This window comes from Herpailurus yagouaroundi, unplaced genomic scaffold, assembly GCF_014898765.1.
Source record: "Herpailurus yagouaroundi ecotype Mexico unplaced genomic scaffold, PumYag 141, whole genome shotgun sequence".
NCBI lineage: Eukaryota > Metazoa > Chordata > Mammalia > Carnivora > Felidae > Herpailurus > Herpailurus yagouaroundi.
The window spans coordinates 34,636,776-34,650,729 of NW_024412396.1; the positions used below are offsets into that span (position 1 = coordinate 34,636,776).

The following is a 13,954-nucleotide window of genomic DNA, read 5'->3' on the forward strand; positions in this document are numbered from 1 at the left end:
AGATTTTTACCTGCTTTTCTAAAACATTGTATGATTTCTTTTGTAGTATTGATGTTTTCTTATTCTTCAAGGACAAATTAGTTGAGCAGCCAAGAATTTGCCCAAGGGTAGGAAGAGTTAAATCAGGTTACATATTAGTCAGTGGGCAGTCTTCTTGAACTCTCGAGGAAAAGAGAATAGTATGGCATCATTCATTTATTCTGTTTTTAAAAATTGAGATATAATTCTTATTTTAAAATTATCCTTTTTAAAGTATACAAGTAAAAAAATCTTTTTGATGTTTTTATTTATTTTCAAGAGAGAGCAAGAGACAGAGCGTTAGTGGGGGAGAGAGGGAGACACAGAAGCAGGCCCCAGGCTCTGAGCTGTCAGCACAGAGCCTGACGCGGGGCTCGAACTCACAAACTGTGAGATCATGACGTGAGCCGAAGTTGGCCTCTCAACCAACTGAGCCACCCAGGTGCCCCAAAATGTACAATTTAGTGGTTTTTAGTATTTTTTTTAAAGTTATGGAACCATGGCCATTATCTAATCCCAGAACCTTTCCTTTGTTCTAAAAAGAAACCCCATACCTGTTAGTATTCCTTTTCTTTTCTCCTCTCCCCCAGTTCCTGGAAACTACTAACATGCTTTCTGTCTCTATGGATTTACCCACTCCGTACATTTTATATAAACGGAATCATACAATATGTGATTTGGTGTCTGGCTTCTTTCACTTAACATGTTTTCAGGGTTCATTCGTAGTGTAGCACATATCATTACTTCATTCCTCTTTATGGCTGAATAATATTCCAGTGTATATTCATTCTTTGGTCAACCTTTCCCAGCATGCTTTTCATGTTTAGGACTGTAGAAGGCAGTGCGGACCTAGAGGGAGGAATAAGACAAAGCAACTACTCTCAAGGGATAAAGAGAAGAAAAGGGTGGTTAAGAGGAATAATTTTTGAAATCACTGCGTTTCCAATAATTTGTTAGAATGCTATTAAATATGAAAAGAGAAATACCTTTATGTAATCGTACTGTCAAATTGTCACTTTTTTCTTACAGTGATGAAAAAAACACGTGTCAGGTCCACTGCTGACTGTCTTTATGTGCATACATTTCTTCCATTTTATGTGAGGATGTTTGGAGGACGGGGGGCATAATCCATGGGAGAAAAGACACTCTTCTGGCACATTAATGGATTTTTAACACAGATGATTATTTCAGCTGTTTATTCCTACAAGAAAGGATTTACACCTTTGTAAAAGAATACATATTATATATAATTCTTTATTTGCACACACATATATGTAATCATGGAGATAAATGTGCGTAACTAAGGATATTCCATCAGAATGAGCAAAATATATAAAAGGATTGATCTGGAAGATCTGTTAAATAAGACACTGAAAACTGCTCAAGGATTTCCATAACATTTTCACTTGTTGGCACTAAAAGTAATTTCCTTTTCTATGTAAGAGTTTTAAGTTTTGAAATTATTTAATTTTCCTGTTGTAGAATTAACTGTACACTGTACATGGAGAGCTTAGATTTTTCTCAAGTCTTTGACGTTAAACACATCTCACCAAAAGCATATACCAGCATTGTTTTTGAAGACTCGCCAACATTCCAGAAACCTCTGCAACCCTTTCATTGTCCTTAGCCAGACTTCCTGAAACCTGACTTTAAAGGTTTTATGATTTTTATTGAAATCAAATTGATGTAAAATATAATTTAAAGTAATAGATTAACTTAGTGCCCTTTTTATTCATCAGCCACTAAAGAATAATTTAATTTTCCAAAGTAATAATTGTACAGGTAAATGTAGGTTGTCAGTGAGGTAGATTTGTCTTTTTTTTTTTTTTTAAGTTTACTTACTTATTTTTGAGAAGAGAGAGTGTGCAAACGGGGGGAGGGGCAGAGAGAGAGGGAAACAGAGGATCTGAGGCAGGCTGTGTGCCAACAGCAAGAGAGCTTGATGCCCGGCTCAAAGTCACGGACTGTGAGATCATGACTGGAGCCAAAGCTGGACGCTCAACTGACTGAGCCACCCAGGCACCCCTAGATTCATAAGTCTTGAAGGCAGAGGGACCATCCAGTTCAATAGAACCAAAGATCATAACTCCGATTAGTGGTAGCGTCTGATCTTCTTAGATCAGTAATATTTCTGAATATTACTGAAATATTTCTGAATATTTCTATTATACTACACTGCCATTCCCCAAAGAAAACTAATTGCAGTTCTAAGTTAATGTGTTATAAATGCTCTTCTTCTAATCAATATAATAATCTTTTAATTTTTTGGCAAATTTAGTTTTATATAAATAAAACAAAATTAGATAGATTATTTCAACTAACAGATTATTCTACTAACCCACTTCTACCCTAAATAAAAAAAGAAGCTTGGTTATTTCAATTCAGAATGAGTTAGAATAGAGAAGTAATATAGACTTACTATACTTACAGGATGAACTACTACTAGATTGTTTCTTTGTTAGTCTCTAATACAGTGGTTGTCAAACCTTCACAGACATAGGAATCTCTGGCACTCTGAATTCAATCTAGATCCCCACCTCTCCCTGAGAATTTGATTGTTTGCCTGAGGTGTGGCCTGAGAATCAGAATGTTAACTGGGATCCCTGGTGATTTTGATACAGGAGGAGGAAGACCACCCTTTGTGAAATACTGCTTAATGACTCCAGATAGTCTTGTGACTTCTGTTCTACTATAGAATTAGAAGCACTACCACATAAAGCTTGTACTCTGGAGTCAGACTGCCTTGGGTTCAAATCCTAGCTCTGCTAATCCTTAGCTGGTGACCTTGGGTAAGATACTTAATGTCTGTGTGTGTGTGTGTTGATATAGTAGAGACATGCAGTGCACTTAGAATAGGACCTGACACGTATTAAGAGCTATGAAAATATTAGCTGTGATTAGCAGGATTGTCTCTAGGACACTTCTCCTTTTGGAATACTCATGTTGTAATCAGCTCTTATTTAACAGCTAGGAATTGAACCTCTAATTGGTCCTGAGCTTTAAGGATGTTTGCAAGAAAATGTTATAGATGGGACATGTCTGTACAGTGTTAGGGAGATAAACTGATTTTCAACACAATTTTTCACTCTCCAGTGAATATATTGAAGATATATATAAAATCTTGGGTTATTTTACAGAACTTTCCATTGACTTGCATGATGGGCAACTAAATATACTGAAGCTTATTAAACCAAGGGGATTTCCAATCTGTAATCCTATCTATTGGCAAGTGAGTATTTTAGTAAATTCATTCTGTCAGCAATTCTCTCATCTTTAAATCCAAGAGAGAAACTGATAACTCAAGAGCTCAACAATTATATATGAGCTGTGGCATCCTGATTAAAAGTAAAGATTAAGATTAGAGGCAAGGGTGCCAAGGTGGTGGCCCAGTCGGTTGGGCAACCAACTCTGGAGTTCAGCTCAGGTCATGATCTCGAGGTTCATGGGTTTGAGCCCCATGTGGGGCTCTGCGCTGACTGTGTGGAGCGTGCTTAGGATTCTCTCTTGGCCTCTTTCTCTGCCCCTCCCCTGCTTGTGCTCTCTCTCTCAAAATAAATAAATAAACTAAAAAAATATATTAAAAAAGATTAGGGGCAGTATCAGGTACACATCAAGGTATTAAAAATGACTAAATTTCTTAGGAAATACCCCCCCCCCATACACCTCTGATGGCAAAAGGCAACATAATTTCATTGTCACCCCTAGTAACCTTCCTTTTTGTTCTTGTAAACATTTTTTTTCCTTTTTATTGTACTTACATAATTTTTTTAAATTTTACTTTTTAAAAAACTTCTTTTCGTTTTTGAGAGAGACAGAACATGAGTGGAGGAGGGACAGAGAGAGAGAGGGAGACACATACTCTGAAACAAACTCCAGGCTCCAAGCTGTCAGCACAGAGCCCGATGCAGGGCTCGAACTCATGAACCGTGAGATCATGACCTGAGCCAAAGTCGGATGCTTAACTGACTGAGCCACCCAGGCACCCCTGTACTTACATAATTTATTTTATTATGTTGAAAAGTTAATAAGGTTTCTTATCCATAATAATTTTGCTTTTTACCACTATTATTATTGATGTTCTATAGAATAAGATTTTATTTATGTAAAATGCCCCCAAATTTTTGCCTTCGGCCCTAGCCTCCCTCATCTAACTGTAAACAAAGGTAAGCCTATATATTTGGAATAATGAGCAGTTGTGCTCCTTGGAGTGTGTAGGGATAATTGTCTTATTCATTATACAGCTTAATGCCTCTTTTTTCCTTCCTCCCCTAACATGACTAATTTGCATAATGGGACACCGGACCAGATACTGTGAAGTAGCTAGTGACTCAGTTAAACAGAACCACTTTGGTCATGTGTTCTTTCTCCCACCTGTAGTGGGACATCCAATTACTTGGTCTTACTTCTCATGACTGGCTATTCCTGGGGCCTCCTATCTTGCCTGACCTATGTGGTTGACCCATTTCAGTTCTGTCTTATCACCATGCAAGACTTGATGTCTCTTTGATCTATGCTAATCCCCACTCTGCATTCCTCCTACTTTCAAGGGTCTCTGATTTTGTTCTCTGCTCACCAAATCCTGCAGGATGATGATGCTATTTGTCTAATTATAGCCTGTTAGCAAACCGTGGGGCTTGAGTGGGACTTTTGCCATTCCCCAGGAATTCTTTTACTAATTTCATATTGACCTTCACTCCCAGATAGCACCTATTCCAGCCCTTCACCTCAAATCCTTAATCCCATGTTTATCCCTCAGTTCTCTTTTAATGCATGCTTTTGCTTTTCTGAGGTCTATTCTTTCGAATGTGAAGATTTATAGCTATTCTGTCCCCAAATTCTTATAGCTCTACTTTAGTCTTTTCATATTTTTTACTTTGGGGTTGAAGAAAGAGCTATGCTTTTTTCCCTCTATAAAGGTAACTTCCACCTGCAGCCTCGATCCCACCTCATTCTACTCTTTTTTTTTTTTTAATTTTTTTTCAACGTTTATTTATTTTTGGGACAGAGAGAGACAGAGCATGAACAGGGGAGGGGCAGAGAGAGAGGGAGACACAGAATCGGAAACAGGCTCCAGGCTCTGAGCTGTCAGCCCAGAACCTGACGCGGGGCTCGAACTCACGGACCACGAGATCGTGACCTGGCTGAAGTCGGACGCTCAACCGACTGCGCCACCCAGGCGCCCCAGCACCTCATTCTACTCTTGACAGAGGGAGAGGGGGAAAGATGTCATCCTGAGAGAAGAAAAGAAAAGAAAGGGAAGGAATAGAAGAAGGGAAAAGGGGGTAAGGAGATAGTGGAGAGGGAAGGGGGAGGAAGGGAAAGAAGAGGTTAGGGATGGCACTCAGGTGAGAAAAGGGAGAAGCAAATGGGACAGGGAATGAGTGTAGAATAAGCAGGATCATTTATTTTTCATCTGCAGAATGAGGGATGGGCTTCATGATCCTTCAGGTAATGTGTAGCCATACACACCTCATCACTCTATTCCTTCTGAGCCCCTCATCCCCCTATTCCCTGTATTTTCTGAGCTCCCATCCCACCCCCACCCCCATGCCTTTTTCTGTGTCTTTACTTAGAACTATCCCCTCCCCTGCCCTCTGACACAACGTCCCCATCCCCTATAGACATTCTTGATCCATTCTGTGTCCTTGAAGGGCCCATACTGTTTGGCATATATTTCACTTCTAGCCCTCATTAGTGTCATATTCTGTAGGAGTATTTTCTTACAGCCTGTCTCCTTCTCTAGGAAGGAAATTTCCTAGACACAGTCACCTTATTTCATTCATCCCTGCTCCACCTACATTCTATAGCACAGCACCTTATATGGTAGGTTCTCAGTAAATGTGTATTGGATCAAATGTATTAGTTGACTCTATTGTCCCATCTAGTGCAGGGGCCTTTTTTTTTTTTTTTTTTTAACAGTTTTCTTTCTCTTTCTCTCCATTCATTCATTCATTCATTTATTCACTCTTGAGTAGTTGTTATGTGCCAGGTACTGTTCACCACCTTGGGATACTGTAGTAAACATAAAAGTTGAAATCCCTATAAATAGTAAATAAATATACAAAAATTTCAGATGACAATAAATGCTGTGAAAAAAAATAAAGGGTTTACAGAAGAATGCCAAGTGTCAACAGACAAATGTGGAGTGAGCACTAATATTAGAAAGCCAGCATTTTGCAACCACCCTAGTAAAGATTAGATCAGGCAAGAATCCTCAGTGAATGCTAAATGTAGAAGGAAGTTTTAATGAGGAGAAGGATATTTGCGTGGTCTTTAAGTATCTCCTCATAGATTGGTTCATTAGTTGAAAGGGAAAACAAAAACTAGTACATTGATTGGGCAGTCAAAATTAATATTACCATAGGGGGCAGATAAACGCTGTGTGCTATCCAGGTAGGATATCTGAGCAGGACACAACATTTCCATGTAGTATTCTACCCAAGAGTGCATAACCTGAATGTAGTCATGGATAAATACCACACAAACCTAAAACACAGGGGAAGAGGTTAACAGTTGTGAATCTGGGTAAGTGATATATGAGCTTTCTTTCTTTATACTATTCTTGCAGTTTTGCTCCAAGTTTTATATTATTTCCAAATAAAAAGAAAACATTTTTAAAGGTATTGCTTTATTTATTTAAAAAATAACGTCGATAGCGATTTGCACTTCTAGTGTCAATTAAAAAGTCATAAAGCAGGGTCATGAATAATGAAGAGAACAAAGTGAGTGGTTTGCTGCTTTAAAACATTTGGTTGGAGAAGTTTTTTTTGAAAGAGTTGCATTTGCAGAGAATGAACCGAAGGAGGAAATCTTGCAAACCCCTGGGGAGGAGTATTCCATCTAGAAGGATTAGGAAGAATGAAGGTTTGGAGGTGGGAATGAGCTTGATGTGTCAGTATATCTTGCGTAAAGTTATGCTGGGACAGAACCCAGTCATCACTAAGTATGGTAGATCTGTTTCTTACCCAGCAAGAAGGCCAGCGTGGCTGGAGGGGAGTGTGCAAGGGGGGCAGTGATAGGAAATGAGAAACGAAATGTAGGCAGATCACATGGAGCCCTGTAAGTCTCTGGGAAGGAATTTGGATTTTATTCTGAGTATGATGAGATTCCTGTGGAAGGTTTGAGCAGGAGAATGGCAAATTCTAATTTACATTTTTAAATAGATCACCCTGGCAGCTAGCTGGAAAACACACTATAGGAAGACAGTACTGGGAACAGGGAGACCAACCGGAAGACTTGCGGTAATCAAGATGGGAGATGGTAGTGGCATGGGCCCCGGTGGGGGTGTCGCAGTGGTCACGTTCCGGCTCTATATATTGATGGTATACCTGATAGAATTACTGAAGAATGAGTTCATTTCAAAAATTATTTATTAAAGTGGATCAGATGTGTAGTGTAGTAGATAGCACAGGCAAGGATTAATTACTCCTAAGTTTCCAAAAGTTACCGGGTGAATGATGGTGTCATTTACTGGGAAGACTGAGGTGAAAACCAGTCATTCTGCATAGGGCATGTGAAGTTTGAGAAGCCTAATAAATCTCCAAGTGAAGAATCGGGTTGGCAGTTTGTTATTTGAGCTCAGGGAAGAGGTTGGGACTGGGGTTGTAAATCTGAGAGTTGATTGTGTGGACTCTATTTAAAGTTGTGGGTATGGAGGAGATGACCTAAGGACTGAGTACAGAAAGGGAAGAGAAGCATCCCAAGTTTAAGATCCTGACACTTCCAAGATTTAAAGAGAGAAATGAGAGGAAGCCAGCAAAAGGGAAATTAGACTGAACAGATGATCACCCCACAGTATAGGGAACATGCTAGTTTGCTATACATTTTACAGCTGGAAAGCACTAATTATTCTTTCTGTGTTAACATTCACCTCTCCATAACTTCTCACTATTGGTTCTAGTTTTGTCCTATTGGGTGTTAGGTCTTTCAGTGGGACAGCGTTTCAAGTTTTTGATGGCAGCAATCATAATCCAAAGTCTGTGTGTTATGTTCCTTTTACTCTTCCTTATATAATATTGTTCCCAAGCTCCTTACTAATTTGACCATACTCCCGTCAGTATATCTTGTGTAAAGTTTTGCTGGGACAGAACCCAGTCATCACCAAGTATGGTAGATCTGTTTCTTCCCCAAAGACACAACAATGAAACCAACATTTGTCAGGTGCTTTACAGATGACAAAGAAGTCTCATGTAGCGTAGCTCTCATTCTCATAGCAAACTTGTGAATATGTACAGATGTTTTTCTTCTTATTGTTGTTACTTTTATTATACAGTTGGGAAAGCAGAGGTTCGGAGAGGTTAACCTCACTTCTCTTAGATTATCTCAATGTTTACAGACGTTATTAAATACTGTTGCTCGATACTGTGGTTTCCAGTGTTCCAATAAAACCGACCAAGAGTTTTTTTCAGTGACTTGATATCAAGCTAAGTTTTCTGCCTTCTGCAGGTGTGCAGTTGATTTTTTAAGCATAACATTTTTCAACCTTAGTATTATCTTGAGAAATTTCTCAACTGTTCTCTCCTGTATACATTTTTGCTCCCCTCTTGTCTATTATCCACTCAAAGCAAGAGTGATCTTTTAAAAATATGAGTCAGATCACATGACTTCCAGCTCAGAAACCTCCAAAGACTTCTTTTTGCATCAGAATAAAGTCCAGACTGCTCACTTTGACCTAAAAGACCCTGCATGATTTGGCCCTTGTCTTACTCTCTGAAATCATATCAAGATCTATTTATGAAGTAAAACTTATTAAATGTAATTACTTGTTTTTTTCTTAGAAAATTTATGCCAATTCATTATGCTGATATCTTTATATATATAAGCATCCCATTAAGGTAGAAATGGGCAGATTCTGAAGAAGTGTGAAAATAATTATCAGTACGCCTAATAATAGAAATGGTAACAACCTATTTTTTTTTCATAAGTTAACCCAGGGTCTAACAAATACATTTACTGATAAGCCCAAGACAAACTGCCTCTGTTAATCATTATGTGAGAGAGTTGATTCCATGTGCTGAGAAAAATTTTAACAAAGTTGTAGCAGAACTGACACATTTATTCTTAATTTCCTCTATGTAACACTTCAATAAATAACCCTTTTTAGTTTTTCCTTTCCTGCTTTTTGCAGGGGAATTCAGCTTGTAATATAAGCAGAGACCGATTTCTTGGATTTGATGAGTAAATTTAGTCAAAATGGTCAGTTATCCAGCACGATTGCCACACACTAATTTAGACCTAAAAAAAAAAAAAAAAAAAAGGGTGTGAATGTGTATGCAGCAGAGAGCAAGGGGAAATGCATATGGCTGGAAATGCTTACGACAGCATCAGCCTCCACACACCAAGTTGTTACCCCACTTCTGTTTCTCTGGTCTACTTCAGAATTACCTTGCCAGGGATGAAAGATCTCATGCAACAGGAAAGTTATCTCTAAGTGTTTGACCTCAGTTTTTAGGGCAGGAAGAGTTAGTGAAAAGTCTGGAAATACAGCCCATGTAAATTGGAAATGTGAGCTGTGTCTCAGGTGCAACATTAATTTTCACAATTCTGTGAAACCTCATTGTTTTTTGTTATAAATGTACAAAACAAAACAGGATTACTTCATTATAAGATATGTTCAAATATGTGCATGAAAATACTGTTATTTTCAGCTTCCTCGATAGGCTCCTATCCATCACCAAAGAATGATGATTACAGGTAGAAGGCTTTCTTGGGTGTATTTTGTAATTAGTGGTAAATGCAGAGGCCCAAGTTGTGCTGGGATTTCCGGGGCGAGACAACCCCGCAGGACTGGATGCAGCTGTGAATTATTTTAAGCTAGAATGCTATATACTATGTTTTCAAATACCAGAACAAATTACTCTGTTGTGCAACACATAGAAGTCTTTAAGTGAAATGTCATTGCCAAAAAGGTGCCCTAAAATCTAATTGTTATTCTCGGTTGTACTTGTCAACTGGCACTTTTTAGTGTGAGGAGATTCACACAGTCAGGTTAGGGAGAATGCTGGCTCTTTTTCCCCGTGAATATAATTGCCATAATACTTCCCATGTAATGAAGTCAGAAAAAATTATTTAGGTAGAAATGTACTTCTGAGAACCTTGTGATTATTGCCTTTTGTGTCATTCTGCCTACATCAAAACAAATCAGACTTAGGAAGTCATGGAAATACTACGTTGGGTATTTTCTAATCGCTGCATCGGCACGAGCAGTCACTCTCTAGGTTTTCCAGTTTCTTGAAAGAGATTAGCCTATGTTCATAACACTTTGTAGGAAACAGCACAAAATTAGTTTCTATGTCCCCATGTATTTCTCTTGGTGTCACAAAAGTATATATTATATAAATGAAATATTTGTCTTTGACAGAAAGGCTCGTTCACCAAACTACAATTAATGAATACAAGAATTAGAAATCAAAACTTTGTTTAGTCTGAGGAAAAACAATTCTTTAAACTGTAACCACATGGCTGTTTCTTGTTTGCATCAACTCTGGGTGACTGTTATTGTCTTCTGTGAATTCTCTGGGGCAGGGGCCTGACTTTGTTGAATGAGCCAATTGTTTTCCTTTGTGTTGCCCATCTAGTAAGTTCCCATCTGGTTTGTATCAGACTGTTTTCACAGCCAACAACTGCTGCCTTCTCTATATCCTGACACTTCAGGGCCCCACGCTATCAAAGCACGGCTGCGATGGCCTTGCTGGCAGGGCCTATACAGCTGTGCCTCGCAGCTTGGAGCTATTACCCAGAGTGATGGTAACGTAGAACTTGGACTGGCCCTTATTCCCATTGGTGTCGTGTGTACAGTGAGCAGGAGTCCACCCTCCCCCCCCAACCTCCTCCCCCCAAAAACTTACTAGTCAACAGAAAGTCCTTAAAGCTCTAATTTTAGGATCTGGAATGGTGGTGTTTTTATTTTCTAGTGGCTTCCTGGATTTGAAAGCTCATTTTTCATTCTTTCACTCTTTTTCAAAAGGTACCCGGCCTGGCCTTGGGGAAGTAAACTGGTCACCGTGTCACATTTAATTTTTGTTTCCAAATTTAGTTAGGAATGGCTAGATATGGCAAAAATCTACTATAAAATCTACACAGATAATACGGTGTCATTTTAGTGATCGTCACAGGCTGTAATATGGAGAAGTTTTTTTTTTTAATATTTTTTTTTAACGTTTATTTATTTTTGAGACAGAGAGAGACAGAGCATGAATGGGGGACGGTCAGAGAGAGGGAGACGCAGAATCCAAAACAGGCTCCAGGCTCTGAGCTGTCAGCACAGAGCCTGACGCGGGGCTCGAACTCACAGACCGCGAGATCATGACCTGAGCCGAAGTTGGCTGCTCAACCGACTGAGCCACCCAGGTGCCCCTGGAGAAGTTTTCATATTTAGGAAGGATCTCCATCTCGGAAAATAGATGTTCTGTATGCAAACTGTAGAAGCACTTGGGTTCAAAGTGCTTAGTAACTGTTAGGGAGTTACTTTGCCTCCAGTTTTGTTAGCCATCAGATGTCACTTACAAGAATGGGATAACAGTGACCTTTTGTAACAATCTGTGGCCGTGTGTCATTAAAGTTGTACGAGTTATTGTTCAATAAGAGTTGAGTTTTTTTATTTCTTTATTTTTTTTTAAATGTTATTTATTTATTTTTGAGACAGAGAGAGACAGACCATGTACGGGGGAGGGGCAGAGAGAGAGGGAGACACAGAATCTGAAACAGGCTCCAGGCTCTGAGTGTCAGCACAGAGCCCGATGTGGAGCTTGAACTCACGGACCGCGAGATCATGACCTGAGCTGAAGTCGGACGCTTAACCGACTGAGCCACCCAGGCGCCCCAAGAGTTGTGTTTAAATGTAGCTCTGATGTCACATTGCTTCATAAAGTGTAACAGCAAAACTCTTTTGCACCAAAAAAGAATTAAATGACTTTTACAGAAGGTATTAATGTTTTAGAAATGTTTTCAAGATTAGGTAAAATGGTATTAGTTTATGATTTCAAATACATTGAGTAGCTAATTGTCACAGAGCATCAAGTATCCCGTAAGTAGTAAGTCCTGTGGAGTCCCAACTACAGCAACAACAACAACAAAATTCACCTTCCACTTCTGAATAATTTCAGCTCCCTGGTATTTCAAGGTTTTAAGAAAAGAAACAGAAAGGAATTTGTCTTGGTCATTAGCAGTATGGCCTGTGAGTTAGCAACTATTCACTTGGTGTTAACGGCTGGTAAAATTAGTTATTTGGCTGTTCCAATTGTTGGAAAACAGTTCAAAACTGTGAAGCAATCACTTTTCAATTGCTGAAACTAATCTACTGGGTTTGGTTTTGTTTTGTTTTTTCAATTTCAACAGAAGTATAGTATATACACAGAGAAATACACATAGCATGAGTGTACAGCTGAAAGAATTTCCCAAAACGAAGCTCACTTGTGTAATCCATACCCAGCTCGGGGAAACAGAACATCGCCAGCACCCCACCCCCCAACAGCCCCCTCATGTTGCCTTTGTTACAGCCTCCACCCCTCGAGGATAACCACCGTCCTGTGACTTTTAGTTTTAGTCCTTTTAGTTTTCTACTGTAAATAAATGAAATCACACAGAATGTACGGCTTCTTTCACAAGGCAAGCCTATTGTAATTTTTAAGATTCTTTTTGTTTTCAAACCATTATGGCATGCTTTTATAAAGAATTATCTGACAGGAATTTGTTTTAGTAGCTGTGTCACAGGCTATTCAACCAACAGGAAGTGCACCGTAGATAAAATTGTCTACTCTAACTCTCAGTTCTCAACCAAATTTTAATGCTGGAATGTTCCTCTAGACATTCCTGCCCCTAAAAGGTAGGAACTCTGTCATAACACCACACAGCAATACATGCAAGTACTTAAATGGTTTTTAGTGAGCTTTAATAATTAAATGTATGTCATTCAAATAAAGCTTGGTCTGCATTCAGGTAGGTAGGTCATCTATTTTTTAAATTACCAGTCACCTCCTTGGCAGTTGACTGTAAGCTTTTACGCTGCCAAGATATGATTTCTAAAATGCTATTATTGGAGAGAATGGTATACATGTTAGATAGGCGGCCAGTGAGTAACTTAATCTGGCCAGATTATTTGTTTAAAAGGTGTTAATTTCGGGGCGCCTGGGTGGCGCAGTCGGTTAAGCGTCCGACTTCAGCCAGGTCACGATCTCGCGGTCCGTGAGTTCGAGCCCCGCGTCGGGCTCTGGGCTGATGGCTCAGAGCCTGGAGCCTGTTTCCGATTCTGTGTCTCCCTCTCTCTCTGCCCCTCCCCCGTTCATGCTCTGTCTCTCTCTGTCCCAAAAATAAAATAAAAATGTTGAAAAAAAATTAAAAAAAAAAAAGGTGTTAATTTCTTTTTATATTTTTTTAACTACTCTAATAATGGTCCCTTTTTTCCCCAGTGAACTCAGATTGGTATACAGCATCCAGGTATTCTAAACATTATTCATTTTAGATTTCTCCGTATTAGCTTTTGTTTCATATTCTGGATGGCACCTATTTAAAAACTCTTGCTTTGTGGGCTAAAAAATTTACTATTTGACGCCTTCAACTTTATATCCTTAACAGCCATATAGTGCCACGCAGTTTTCTTAAATAATCCATAGAGAATTTATTTAAAATCATAATCTAAAATAATAATGTATAGATTTAAGTATTGCTGTAGTAGTGATTCTTACTAAAGGTAGTATTAAAAACCAAAAGATAAACTTTCAAGCCAATAATAAAAAAATTGTAAATACAAGAGTACAAACATTGTAAAGCCCGGGTTGCTATCCTTTTAAATACCACCTTGTGAAATACAATAACATGTAATAAAAAGAAAGAAAAGAATTATAACAATGTGGCCTCCTTTCAAGTGGGCACCATGTAGCTACAAGATTTTGAGTGCCCATTTAGATAAAAAGCTGAAGTATTGAACTAAGGTGAGTGT

General features: G+C 38.8%; 1 protein-coding gene across 7 annotated transcripts in view; it reads left to right on the forward strand.

Annotated features, from left to right (window-relative positions):
* The window catches only part of KIAA0586 (KIAA0586 ortholog), a 112,706-nt gene that overhangs the window by 86,347 nt on the left and 12,405 nt on the right, over positions 1–13,954 (forward strand). The window contains exon 30 of one of the 7 annotated variants that reach the window (XM_040477271.1): positions 3,156–3,388. The exons of the other annotated variants lie outside the window; for them this stretch is intronic. Coding sequence (XP_040333205.1) covers positions 3,156–3,295 — 140 coding nt within the window. The 3' untranslated portion in view covers positions 3,296–3,388. Of the gene's footprint in view, positions 1–3,155; positions 3,389–13,954 lie in introns of those variants that run through there. 7 annotated transcript variants of the gene reach the window in all.